General features: G+C 38.1%; 1 protein-coding gene across 2 annotated transcripts in view; it reads left to right on the forward strand.

The window, feature by feature from the left end:
* The first annotated feature begins 3687 nt into the window (after positions 1 to 3687).
* LOC131219175 (SUMO-conjugating enzyme SCE1-like) overlaps positions 3688 to 13080 on the forward strand; it is a 39873-nt gene continuing 30480 nt past the window's right edge. Inside the window, exons 1-2 of one of the 2 annotated variants that reach the window (XR_009158032.1) lie at positions 3688 to 3843; positions 3952 to 4035. Coding sequence is in view for 1 of the 2 variants with exons in the window: in XM_058214189.1 (XP_058070172.1) it covers positions 3775 to 3843; positions 3952 to 4035 (153 nt within the window). In the remaining variant the exon portion in view is untranslated. The remainder of the gene's footprint in view (positions 3844 to 3951; positions 4036 to 13080) is intronic. The other variant, XM_058214189.1, reaches the window with a different exon arrangement.

Raw genomic sequence — 13080 nt, forward strand, 5'->3', positions numbered from 1 at the left:
TTGAATGATATGAGGATATGATAGATATAATGAATGTGGCTAATATATATATATATATATATATATATATATATATATAGATATATAGCTAATATATATATATATATATATAGATATATAGAGAGTAAATTGATTATTGTTGATTATTGTGCATGATATCTATTATGGATCATATCATACATGTCTATATATGTTAGTGCAACATATTTGTGTAATGTGTTGTTTGAATATCTATTACATATTGTAATTTTAGTTTTGTCACAAATTTGACAAAGGGAGAGATTGAAAGTGCTATGTTGATAAACCCTAAGTATTGTCAAATTTTGGTGTGCCAAACCAATTCAAGTTTGTATCTTGATTTGTATCAAGCTTGTGCATCTGTTCACATTGAATCTTCGATGTTCGTTTTGTTCGTGCTGAATCTATCTTGCCGATATCTGCAATGAACTTACCGAGATCTTCAAATTAGAAGAAAGTGAAGACTTTCATATATTGAGTAAAGACAGAGTTTTCAAGAACATTGCGGTTCAAGATCTGGAACTAGAAAAGTCCAAGAAGTGAAGACCTAGTTCAAGAAAAGTTTGGTATGTCAAGTTCAAGCTTTGAAGATTGCAAGAATTAAAGCTACTAAAGTGATCGATAGATTAAGTGTTCATATGTTCTATCTTACAAGTAAGGTATGATTGACCTAGATTGACCTCAAATCATGATTAGATCATTTCATACTTTTGGTTTGTTATTTTGGTCATTTTATAAGTGTAAAATTCTATTTTTTCGACTAGCCCTAGCACTGGCTCGACCAGTCCTAGTATTTCCTCGACTAGTCCAGGATTTGTTATGAATTTTCAAAATTTTTCTATAGGTCTACGACTAGTCCTGGAAACTGTTCAACCAGTCGTGTGAATAGTGCTCGACTCATTTTCCAGCGTATAATCTAAACTTACACGACCAGTCGTGTGGTATCCACAACCAGTCGAGCAGGCCACTCGACCAGTCGTGGGACCCACAAGGCCAGTTGTGCAACAAAAAAATCTTATTGCGGTAGAATTTTTGAAAATCTGTTTGGATAAGGCCAATCGTAGCTAACCAAAGGCCAGTCGTGCGAACCGATTTTTCACCTATAAATAGTGCTCGAATTTTAGAGTTTTCTATTCAATTCTTATCATTCTTAAGTAATCACTCTGAGATTATTTTGAGTACATTCTAAGCTATTTTGTGTATATTTTAGATTCTTTAAAGTAGCTCTTGTAATTTGATTTTAAATTTCTATTCCATTCTTATATTAAAAAGGGATATTCAATTTATCCTTTCTTGAGATCAAAATCAATACAAAGCTCTTGCTGATTTAATTAAAAATCATCTACACTTAGAACCCTATACACTTGTGAGACTGAACGTTAAATATCTACGTCGTCATCAAGTTGATTCTATCGGGCTGCTTCAGAATCTTTATATAGATAAGTATTTTGGTTTTTTTGTAATTCAATTCCTTTTTAGTTTGTGAGATTGTTCCAGAAAATCTTCATTTTTGGTTTGTCTGAGGTGATCCAGAAAACTCAGAGTGTAGGGTTTTTGAATTGTATAAGCCCACTTGAAAGATACAATTGTGAAGGTTTTAAGTGAACCTTGAAAAACCTATTTTGGATTAGTGAACGTTAATATCCTGAGGGAGTGGATATTAGGAGTGGAGTAGTTGTGTGGCTGTTGTTTAACAATTGGTGTACACACAAGCGAACTACTATAATTATCCGTGTTTGGTTGATGTGTGGTTGATTTTTTTATCTTTTATGGTTTAAGATTATGGGATGTATTTGTGGATATGAATGTTGTAATCTTTAATTTTAGCATTGTGTGGTGAATGTTGTAATAGATTAGATTCTTTTTTTTTTTTTTTATGTCTTCTTGAGTTTGAGTTTTTGATACTCACCCACGTTCTAGTAAGGTTGTCCTATCATAAACCATTGATTTTAGGTGTTAGGTTGTCCTTAGAACCAAGTTTGTATCAACCTTTCAACACTTGATTTTTGAGGTTGTTATTTCCTTTGGTTATTTGCATTTTATTTGTCTATCTTATTATTTATTTTTCGCTTATTAATTTTTATTTGGCATAGTCCTATTTACCCTCCCTCTAGGACATATAGCTCAGCCTTTTCAAAGTTCTGATAGGGGGTTGGTAATATATGTGATGGTTGGATGGATTGTTTCAAACCTCATCTTATATGAGAGGTTTGAAACGTAATAGGTCTGCTGATGGAAGCATTTTATATGATTGAAGGAGATGTCTGTCCCTACTTCATTTCTCTAATACTGTTACTTTGTTTTAAACTTTATTTTGTTTGTTTTGTAAGACTGAGTTGCATTTAATAGTTTTTACATGTTTAATTTAGTTCTGTTTTCATTTCCCAAAAGAAATGAACCCTCCAGTGTGTGGACCCCACCACTGATCATCTTATTTCAAATGTTCAGTTACTGCAGGTCTTGGTCCAGATCATTATATGCACAGTGCTGCGATATTAAGAGGGCCATAAATCACAGCTGAACCACAATCATGACTTGAATGAGGAAGGTTGGATATCCACCATTGAAAACCCTTGGATAGGTCTACGTATCACATATGGACCATGTTCATGAGTTCAACGGTGATTGGATATCCACAGTTGAAAACCTCCTGAGAGGGTTATAAATCAGAGGTGGACCACACCACAAAAGTGATGGTGATTGGATATCCACGTATGTTACTTCTGAAAGAGTTAGAAATCGCAGTGGACCATGCCACATGAGATCGTTCATGTTTGGAATCCCCGCATGCATATCATGGTGGGTCCCACATACTGTGTGGACTTGATATTGACAAAGATGCTTGATATATATATATATATATATATATATATATATATATATATATATATATATATATATATATATATATTGTACTCTGTAATTACACATGTTGGGCCCGACGAAGAGTCTCTTCCCAAATGTCGACACTAAATTCCGTAATTAATACATATACGAATTCTGGTAAAAAAAGCAGTGTGGTAGTTTACGACCTTCAAGATGTACACTGTGCTACAGTTTGTGGAATACTGTGTTCGTACACATTTACAGTGCAAAATAATACTATACGTGAATCCAAACACACCCTTATCAGCACGAATGGCGCCCACCCGCAATAAATAAGGTTTTCTTTCCTACCTTTAGGGTTGTTCCCTTTGCCAAACTGACTCGTACTTCCCATCTCGCAATCCATATAGTGGTGGATTGGGGGAAGACAAAGGGATAGGCTCGAGGATGAGAAGAAAAGGGTTAAAAACTCAAAGCAGGATTTCACAATTCTTCCGACTTGATAGTATCTATATAACGAAGTATATTATCCTATCCCTCATAATCTAGAGTAATACCCCAACCCATACTCCAAATCCAGAGTAATACCGTGACCCAAACTCGCCATTAAGGTTTGGGATTGCATCTAAAATGAGATGGAAAAGCAGGTGGACGGCGTGGATATACAACAAATACGTTAAGGTGGGCCCCACACGATTGTGGTAAGTGTTACCCGGTAACAGCTAATCCGCTCCCGTTCGTATCCTCCTTAATTTTTGAACGTCCAATATTGGCCTTGGTGCCCACTTCTTCCGTGGACTGGATCTCTCACACGTATTCCAAGTTTTCACGTGGGACGAGAGCCGCTTAATTAATGGCTCCTGGCGCGATACACTACATTGTTTCTCGTTTATTACTTTCATTCAGTGGGTGGAAGTCAACAGGGAGAGAATGTCAGGGGGCATAGCGCGCGGGCGTCTTGCCGAGGAGCGGAAGGCATGGCGTAAGAATCATCCCCACGTTCGTACTCTCTATCTCTCTCTAAATGCTCTCTATCTCCGTTTTCTTTTTTCTTCTGTTTGAATTTGAATCCGCTCCTTTTCTTGTGCTTTAAAATTTTTTCCCTAGGGCTTCGTGGCGAGACCGGAAATATCACCCGATGGTTCCGTCAATTTGATGGTGTGGCACTGCACAATTCCTGGCAAGCAAGGGGTAACTCACGTACCTCACTTTATCAAATCGTCCTTACTTCTCTGAATTCACTATTTAATTTCATTTTCTACGAACAATTGCGGGCTATCCCTTGCTTCATCTTATTTGGGTCTTTAATGTCCTTCATACCCTGCTTCCATAGATTGAAGAACTGGGTCTCCTGCTCTCCATCACCCCGTGGAGAAAAATGGAGTTAAGGGGAATGCAATTATGGCTTACCTGATGAGTCAATTGGCCTGAATTTTGCACCAGCCATACACGGTGGGTCCCAAGTGATTGATGGCTCGGATGTTCCACACACATGCCAGGTGGGCACATTGCATGTAGGAAGTCTGCATTATTCCCAGGGTTGGGATGACAACCTCTCTCTCTACACACACATAGATAGATAGATAGATAGATAGGTACATATGTACACATGCACACACACAAATCATACAATATATGGTAGCCGCTATTTAAACCCACTCCGATTGCTATGGACAACCATCCTTCCTATGTTTGGTTTAACATAACAAAAAGTAGAAAGGATGGGTGTACCCTTTTTACTATAATATACTCCAAAGTAGGTAGGATGGTTGTATTTAGTAGTCAAAGTGGGTGCCATGTATAGTACATGGCACCCACTTTGAACCAAAAATAATTTTGGCCATCATAGGGCTGTATTGTATCTCAGCCAGAAAGCTCGTATAAGCCAGCAAGCTCTCCGATACGCCAGCGAATACTGTTATGTAATACCTAGTTGATGATACCAACTTTAGAAACCATACCTGTGCGTCAGAACTTAGAAGTAGGAAAGGGAAAAAGGCTAAAGATTTTTTCGTTGGAAGCTCTATATAGGGTCCAAGTCTAGTAAGATGTCTTAGATGTTGGGTTGCAATATTTTAATTTCCATTCTTAGGAGGCATCTTAAGCTTGTTAGGAAGTTAGTTATGGGTTTAGTTTGGGCAACTAGTTTGGTAGAAGTAGATTAACACATAAAATGGGGAATCCAAAAATGAGAAATAAGTGGGTCAACTAAGGATTTTCAGGTTTTGTAACGTATGGGGTAGTTCCTTTTCTTTATGCATTATGACCTTCGTAGGGATTAAATGGCATGGAATTGCATTAGATGGAATTAGCACCATTATTGCATAATGATTGCATGTTTGGAAATACCATGGTATTTTGACTGTCCAGTCCCATGTTTGGGATCAAATTCTTCCTTTGGAAAAAACCCCGTATTAAGTGAAACCCATGTTTGGTGGACCATGAAATTGTAATCAACAGACTAGATTCACGAGTGATGTTAGTCACTTGTATGCATATGCAATTAGAATGTCACTTGTAGAGGGCATGTATAGATGGACGGTGTTATAAAACACATGCATCAATGTGGGGGCCCACAGATGTAGTGGATTTTGAAATCCACTAGAAATACTGCAATATTTGCTTTTGGGACTGGATGATATGATACATGATTAATCCAATCCTTTCTGTCATTGCCAAACGCTAGATGGAATTTGCATGGGACCAAATGCAATTCCATACCACCTAATCCCACCTTATCCTATGTGTATGTATAGTTTTAAGGTTGTATGGGGCATTAAACCTTTTTCTTTGCATAATACATCTCATTGATGCTTTAGAACAAATTTCTGCTTCTTGCATTATTGTTTATACATTTCCAAATGTGGGATATTTGTATATTATAGGGTTTAATTTGTCATTCCTCTTTGCTTTTCCCTTCTCCTTCTGCTTTATTTCTGCTTTGTTATTTGGTACCAGAGTAAGTTTCATATCCACAATTTAGTTGATTGAATGGTTAGATTTGCGTGAAGCCAGTTGACTATTAAGATCAAATGATCAAACCTCCATTGATTCAATTCATGAAGTTTTCTATTACTTGATAGTTGATAATGATGTAAACGGAAAAGGTCGACCAAACAATTCGAGGGGTGAGGATAGTGATCAGAGGAACTTTCAGGGACAATACATTACGAGAGAGCAGTTTACAACTTCATCAATCTAATAAAGTTGTCCAAGCCATTTGGTCCAATTGACTATTGTGCTGAAGGTCATGCTTTTTGTGCTAACGATGAGCTTTTCAAGGACCCAAACGACTTTGTTCCCCTCACAATCAAGGTGCTCCAGTGGAGTATCGAATGATGAAGGGGATTTCAAGCCCCAAATCCTTGAGCGAATGTGAGTGGCAAATGGGAGGTGAAAGAAAAATTGCGTCTCATCTCTTTGGGTAGAACACTCCACCATAGTGTATTTGAGCAAGATTGAGTTTTTGGTTGTGGAGCATTTTCGGAGCGTATGCACCAAAGTGCTTAGTGTGTAGGCCATTGTTGAATGATCTCTCTTTTCTCTACATTTTGTTAGAAAGAGCTGACGAGCTAGAGCTTGCTTTCTTGGAAGAAGAATCAAAAGATGATGTCTTTGCAATGGCCGGTGACAAGGCTCCTAGTTTGGATGGCTTAATTGGCTCTTTCTGTAGGGTGTTTGGTCATGTTAAGAGAAGAGCTAATGCTTGTGTTTGAAGAATTCTATGTAAGAGGCTGAATGAATAAGGCTTTTAACTCAACTATCATCATGCTCATTGCTAAGAAAGAAGTATTGGATTTTATTTATTTATTTTTAAAGGCATATGAGTCTTGTGAGGAGTGTCTACAAAATTATCACATAAGTGTTATTCAACTGCATCAAAGAGATGATGAAGTCAATTGTCACCCTCTTTTGAGGGCCCGGCATTAATGATCATTAAATCTTGGATGGGGTTTTGATTGCGAATGAATCTGCCAATTCTAGTGAAAGAAGTGGCAATGCTTTGATTCTATGCAAAATTGGCATGAAAAGTCTAAGGCGGTCCTTCCTATTGTGTATGATGAAAGATGGGCATTGGAAGCCAATGGAGAAATTGGATTAATGGGGTTGCCACTTTATCTCAACTCATGATTGTCCTCCATTGTAATATGAAAGGTTTATTCAGAAGATCAACAAGTTTAAGGCTAGATTACCCCCTTTCCCCTTTTTTGAATACTTCTGGAAGGAGCTCATCCAAGCGGTGGTTAATGTGCAAACATTGGAACAAACATTGGAATGCCTTTTGAGTGGGATCGATAGATATCTCTCGCCTTTAAATTTCCAGATGACACAATTATGTTTTGCAACATTGATGTGCACCAAATTCAGGTAATAAAATCTATCCTTTTGCTGTTTTGAAGTTGTTCTAGGCTAGTGGTGAATCACAGGAAAAGCACAATTTCCGAGGTGGTTGCCCTAAAACTAATGGTGGATTGCCTTCGATTGTGTTGGTTGTAAAGCTGTTTCTTGTAGACGTTCTTTTGTTTTTCAAATGCCTAATGAAAATTGGGGATGTTTTTTAACCATCACATAAAAAAGTTCCTATGGAATGATGAAGGCAACCGCAAATATCCTGTCATTGCTTGGAGGTTGAAAAGAGGTTTTGTAAGCCAAAAAGAAAGGGGGTTTGAGAATTAGAGATCTAAGACAGAAGAATGCTGCATTGTTAGGCAAATTGTTGTTGCAAATATGGGATGTGCATCCTGACCTAGTGAAGAATGCTTTCACAACTAAATATGGGTGGTAAAATATTTGGTGGGTATTGGCTATGCAAATCATAGTTAAGAATTTGAGGTGTCAGAAAAAAGGGGATAAATTCAGAATCTAGGAAGATAAATGGTGCGACAATATGCTACATATAGGATTTTTATTTAAAGAGTACATCTAGGAAATTTCCTTAGTCATATGGGATTGCAAATCATATTGGAGAGGCTACACACAGCTTCTTCAATCTAATTGATGGAAAAGTGGTCTAGACATTTGCTTTCATAATTTTCAAAAGGGATTTACGGGGTGAGGAAATTCCAAGCTTGGCACAAGTGTTGGCCATGTTAAAGGAGAACTACATTTCTATATCTAGGGAAGACAAGGATATTGGAACTAGAATAAGATGGGGTTCTCTCTGTGTGATCCATTTTTTGAACCCAATGTGGCTTCATCCTTGAATAAGATGGAGTTCTCTCCTTGCGATCCATTTTTTGAACCCAATGAACACCTCCTTTAAAGATCAATGCATTTTGCTAACTTTTTGGTCTTAGTAAAATTTTACTGCTAGACAATTTAAAAAATTTTAAAGCAGAGGGATTCTTTCCGTAGGTGCTTGTTTGTGAGGGTTGTGGTTGGACAAGTTTGGGATTAGCTGGGTTATGCTAAATTGTGCTGTTGGTGTATTTTCTGGTCGGCGAAATAGGCCTTTGGGACCAATTGGTGCTTATGTATGGAAAGTGGCGTCCCCATGCCATTTCGGTCATTATGGTTATAAAAAAGTCAAAGAAATTTTCATGGTAAATCATGCAACCCAATGAATTTATATGATGAAGTGTGGCAGCTTGTGCTAGAATGGTGTAAGGCTGGTAGGAAATATCGTGGCATGCCAAGTAGGTGTTAGATCTAACCGGTTCAACGTCTCCAAGTGTTGTTGCCGAAAAATGAAACTGTATAGAGATGGTTTGTCCCTCATGAGGGCTGGATTAAATTGATTTTTGATGACGTTAGTCTTGCTAACGACCCTAGTGCATTTTTTCCCTTCAGAAATTACTTGGGTTCGTGTATTCTTTATTGGGCCCATTTGCCCATTGTAATTCTAAATTTGCTGAAATGATGGCCATGCTTCAGGTGGTGAGGATTGCGAGTGAAACCTCAAGCTTCTTATCATTGAGGGAGATTCAATGATAGCGATATCTTGGGCCAAATCAGGGCTTTGTGTTGTTGGAGGCCTGAAAAGGAGACAAATTTGTGTTTTAGTTGTCATCTTGATGAAGGACAACTAGCTACTTGCTCTAAAAGCTCGAATTGATAGAGCATGGCGAATCAATCCCTTTATCTCATAGCCCATGCTCCACTTCACATGGGCCAGGCCCTCGGCTGAACCTCCCTTATGGGCCCCCCACTTCACATGGGTTAGGCCTCACACGAGCCACCCACCCTGAGTGTGCCCCCACTTCACATAGGCCACCCCACTTGAGCCCGGTGTGAAAATGCCTTTGCATTAATCACCCTCGATGAGGAGTCTTGAACCCGAGAGCTCCCGCTCTGATACCATTTTTGATGTAGGACAACTAACCACTTGCTCTAAAAGCTCGAACTGATAGAGCGTGGCGAATCAATCCCTTTATATCATAGCCCAGGTTAGGCCTTCGGCCAAACCCCCCTCGTGGGCCCCACTTCATGTACCCTCTTCACATGAGTCTTGCCTCACATGAGCCACCCACCCCGAGTGTGCCCCCACTTCACGCAAGCCACCCCACTTAAGCCCGGTATGAAAATGCCCCTGCATTACATCTCCTTTTCCCATATTGCTAGGGAAGCAATCTTGGAAGAAAACTAGTTAGTGAAGCAGTGTTGTTGGAGTGAATATGTTTTAGAAGTTTTATCTGCTTCATTTGATGTCTATCTTGCTATTGAGCATTTGATTCCTTGTATTTTCTTGTCTTTGTTCTCTTCCTTCTTTTAATAAAACTTGATGTTAGTAATAAAAAGGGTTGTTTTACTCCCTAAGATGTATCTTGTGGCCTCTCACTTGGCGCAAATCCTAGAGCAGTAACCACTTGATGCCTAGTCATTGAATGGTTTGAGAAAATATTAGCGGCATGGAAAAGTTGTTATTTATCCTAGTGAGTGCAAATAACTCTTATAAAGAGAATGTTATAAAAATATGCCAATCTATTATACATCCTTACTTAGATCCTTGGTTTTGTTAACTAATCTCTTAGAGAAAATCCAACATGATTTTCTTTAGGTGGGGAGAGGACTGAGGAGATGCTTTAAAAACCTGAAGAAGAGTGGATCAATATGTGTAAGATTAAGTGAAAAAACTAGGTGCTTCTTCCAAAGTGGTAGTGGAACTTCGACAATGAGTGGGATGACCTTTGGAAGAAAATCATTTTGGGCAAATAGTGTAAGAGGGCAGGAGGATGGATGTTGTTGTTGGTTTTTTTTTTTTTTTTTGTTGTTGTTGTTGTTGGAGGGAGAGGTTCACTTATTTCTTAGGCTATCTAAGAGGGACAAAAGCACTAAGTTTTTTCATGGGATTGCTAGTTTTAGTGCCAGAGCCAATTCTCTCTCTTCCTTATTAATCAATGGTAGTCGGATTGCTGTTAAAAATTCTATTTATCAATCCATTGTTCAGTTATATTTGGATTTATTATCAGATGAGAATTGGGACAGACCCTCTTCGGACAACTTGGATTTTGATTGTCTCCCTCCTGATTTGGCTTCCAATTTGGAGATGCCTATTGGGTTGGAGGAAATCAAAGATGCTTTCTGGGAGCATGGTCGGGACAAAGCTCCTGGTCTTGATGGATTTCCTCTGGGTTTTGTTCAATCTTTTTTGGGATTGGTGTATTTGGACCTCTTTGCCTTTGCTAAAGAATATTTCAGGATTTCCTCATATCTAGATTGTACCTTTTTAGCCTTTATTCCTAAGGTTAATGGTGTGGATTGTCTTTGTAATTTTAGACTTATTAGTCTGATCGACAATCTTTATAAAATTCTTTCTAAGGTCTTGAGCAAAAGGTTGAGGGGGGTCCTGTCGAGTATTATTTCTCCTTTTCAAAGGCTTTTATATTAGGCAAGCTGATTATTGATAGTGCCCTTATAGCTCATGAATGTTTGGACTCTTGCTATAAGTCTGGTGTTAAAGGGGTGGTTTGCAAATCGGATTTAGAGAAAGTCTATGACCATGTTGACTGGTCGTTTTTGGATTATCTACTTGGAGGATGGGGTTCAGACTAAAATGGAGATGTTAGATTCACTCTTGTGTCTCCTCGACCTCCTTTTTAGTTCTTATTAATGGTTCCCCCCCCCCCCCCCCCCCCTTTTTTTTCCAGTATTTTAAACAGCGAATAGCATGTAGCATAGCGTTCACCCCTCTAAAGCGTGAGGCATAATCTACATAGCTTGTAGTGTAAGCTACATGCTACTTTTACATTTTTAATCAAGATTGTGCTTGGTTGCACTAATTCATGATATTTTGCACTAAATTAGACTGATTAATGATGAAATTTAACAAAATTTCATGATATTTGGTGCACCAAATGCAACCTATAGTAATAGGAAAGGACAATAATTAAATATAAAGGTGAAGAAAGAGCAACGAAACTAGTTTAATATTGTTACCTATATTATTTTACTAAAAGCATTGAAAATATTAACTAATTTTTATTGAAAATAGAAAAACATAACTAATCATTGAAAACATTAATTGATTTTAATGTTGTAGCAAAAGATAACTTGTAATGTGAGCTACGTAGCATGTAGCGCATCGAAATTATTATGTATAGCATAGGCTACATGCGACTTAAGCTATTTTCATGAGCTACATAGCGTTAAGGCTAAGCTACGCTACGTAGTGTAAGTTACACAATACATTTCGTAGCTATTTAAAATTTTGATTTTTTAAAATTTTCTCAGGGCTTACAGCAAGAGTATCCCCTCTCGCCTTTTCTATTAGTGATAGTGTCCGAAGCTCTTAGTAAGATGCTATCCAAAGGGCAAGTTAAGGGCTTGTTTAAAGGTTTTTCTGTTTTGCACATTTTGCACCATATTAAGCACCTCCAATTTGCGAACGATACCATTCAATTCTGTGAAGCCAAGGAATCTTTGGTTGCCTATCTTAGGATTTTGATTTCTTCGTTTGAGATTGTCTTAGGGCTTAAAGTCAACCTCTTTTAGTTGAAAATCGTGGGGATTCACCTTTCTTAGAAGGAATTGTCCAGGTTTGCTGAATTCTTTGGTTGTAAGGTGGGGTTCTTCCCTTTGTCCTATCTGGGCCTTCCCCTGTGTGTGGGTAAGCAAGCGATTCACCTTTGGATGTTGAGGAAATTAATCCCCTAGAAGAGCAATTTCCTTTCTTCAGGGGCAGACTTACCCCTACTAAGTCCTCTCTGTCAAACCTTCCTCTGTATTTCTCATCTCTTTTCAAATGCCCTAAGACGTAGCCCTTCATCATATTGACAAATGGTAAATTTCATCTCCTTAATTGAAAAGTGTCTGTTGCCCTTTTGATGAAGGGGGAGCTGGGATCAAACCACTAAATCTTGTAAATTTCGCACTCCTAGGCAAATGGGTGGGGAGGTTTGGAGTTGAGGATGCTAGTTTGCGAAAGTTAATCACAACTAAATATGAGATCGAGGCCTTGGTATGGTGGATTGAAAATTCCTTGCTTTACTGGACCTTGTCCATTTGGAAAGAAATAGCTCAGGTGGCCCCCCTAAGGTTTTTAAAGGGTCTAGAGTTGCTATTGGGGAGGGCACGAGGATTAGATTCTGAGATGATATTTACCATTCGTTGGACTCATTTCCTGCTCGAGCCACGACATTCCTTGAATCACTTTCAACGATAACCATACTAGTAAACTCCCACCTGGAGATTCATAAATGATACTCGTAGATTTCAACTTTCAACCAATCATGGTCTTAGAAAATGGTTACTATGGCTATATCTGACTCCTCTATTACATGATACAGGGGTGAATTGGCTTATTGGAAAAAAAAATTGGGCTGTATCAGCCTGTATTGGGCTATTGGCCGATATGCCTGATACAGGCCCTCTTTCTGTTTTTTGGTTTTTAACTGTTTCTTTAGTTTGACCATATAGAAGCATAGAAGCTTATTTCAGACTAGGTCTAGGCCTGTTTTTGGAATCATAATTCAAGATTTGAGTGGGATTCAATGAATCAAGCGAAATGGACCATTTTAGGGAAAATCAGGGAAAGAGGTAAAACCATCATTTTTTTTTTTTTTTTTTTTTTTTCTGTTTTTTAAATTTTCATCTTCATTTCTTGTATTTCAATGAAATAGGCCAGAATCGACCAAATCATGCTTGATATTTGTTTGATTAGGGCCTAATTAGTTGACTTTCAGTAGGTCAAGCCAATGGACAACATTCTTACCATAGAATGGTGCGATACATCATTAAATACATGTTAAAAATACGAAAAAAGAAGAAGATTGCTTCTGGTGTTTTACATCTTTTCCT

This window comes from Magnolia sinica, chromosome 11 (assembly GCF_029962835.1).
Source record: "Magnolia sinica isolate HGM2019 chromosome 11, MsV1, whole genome shotgun sequence".
NCBI lineage: Eukaryota > Viridiplantae > Streptophyta > Magnoliopsida > Magnoliales > Magnoliaceae > Magnolia > Magnolia sinica.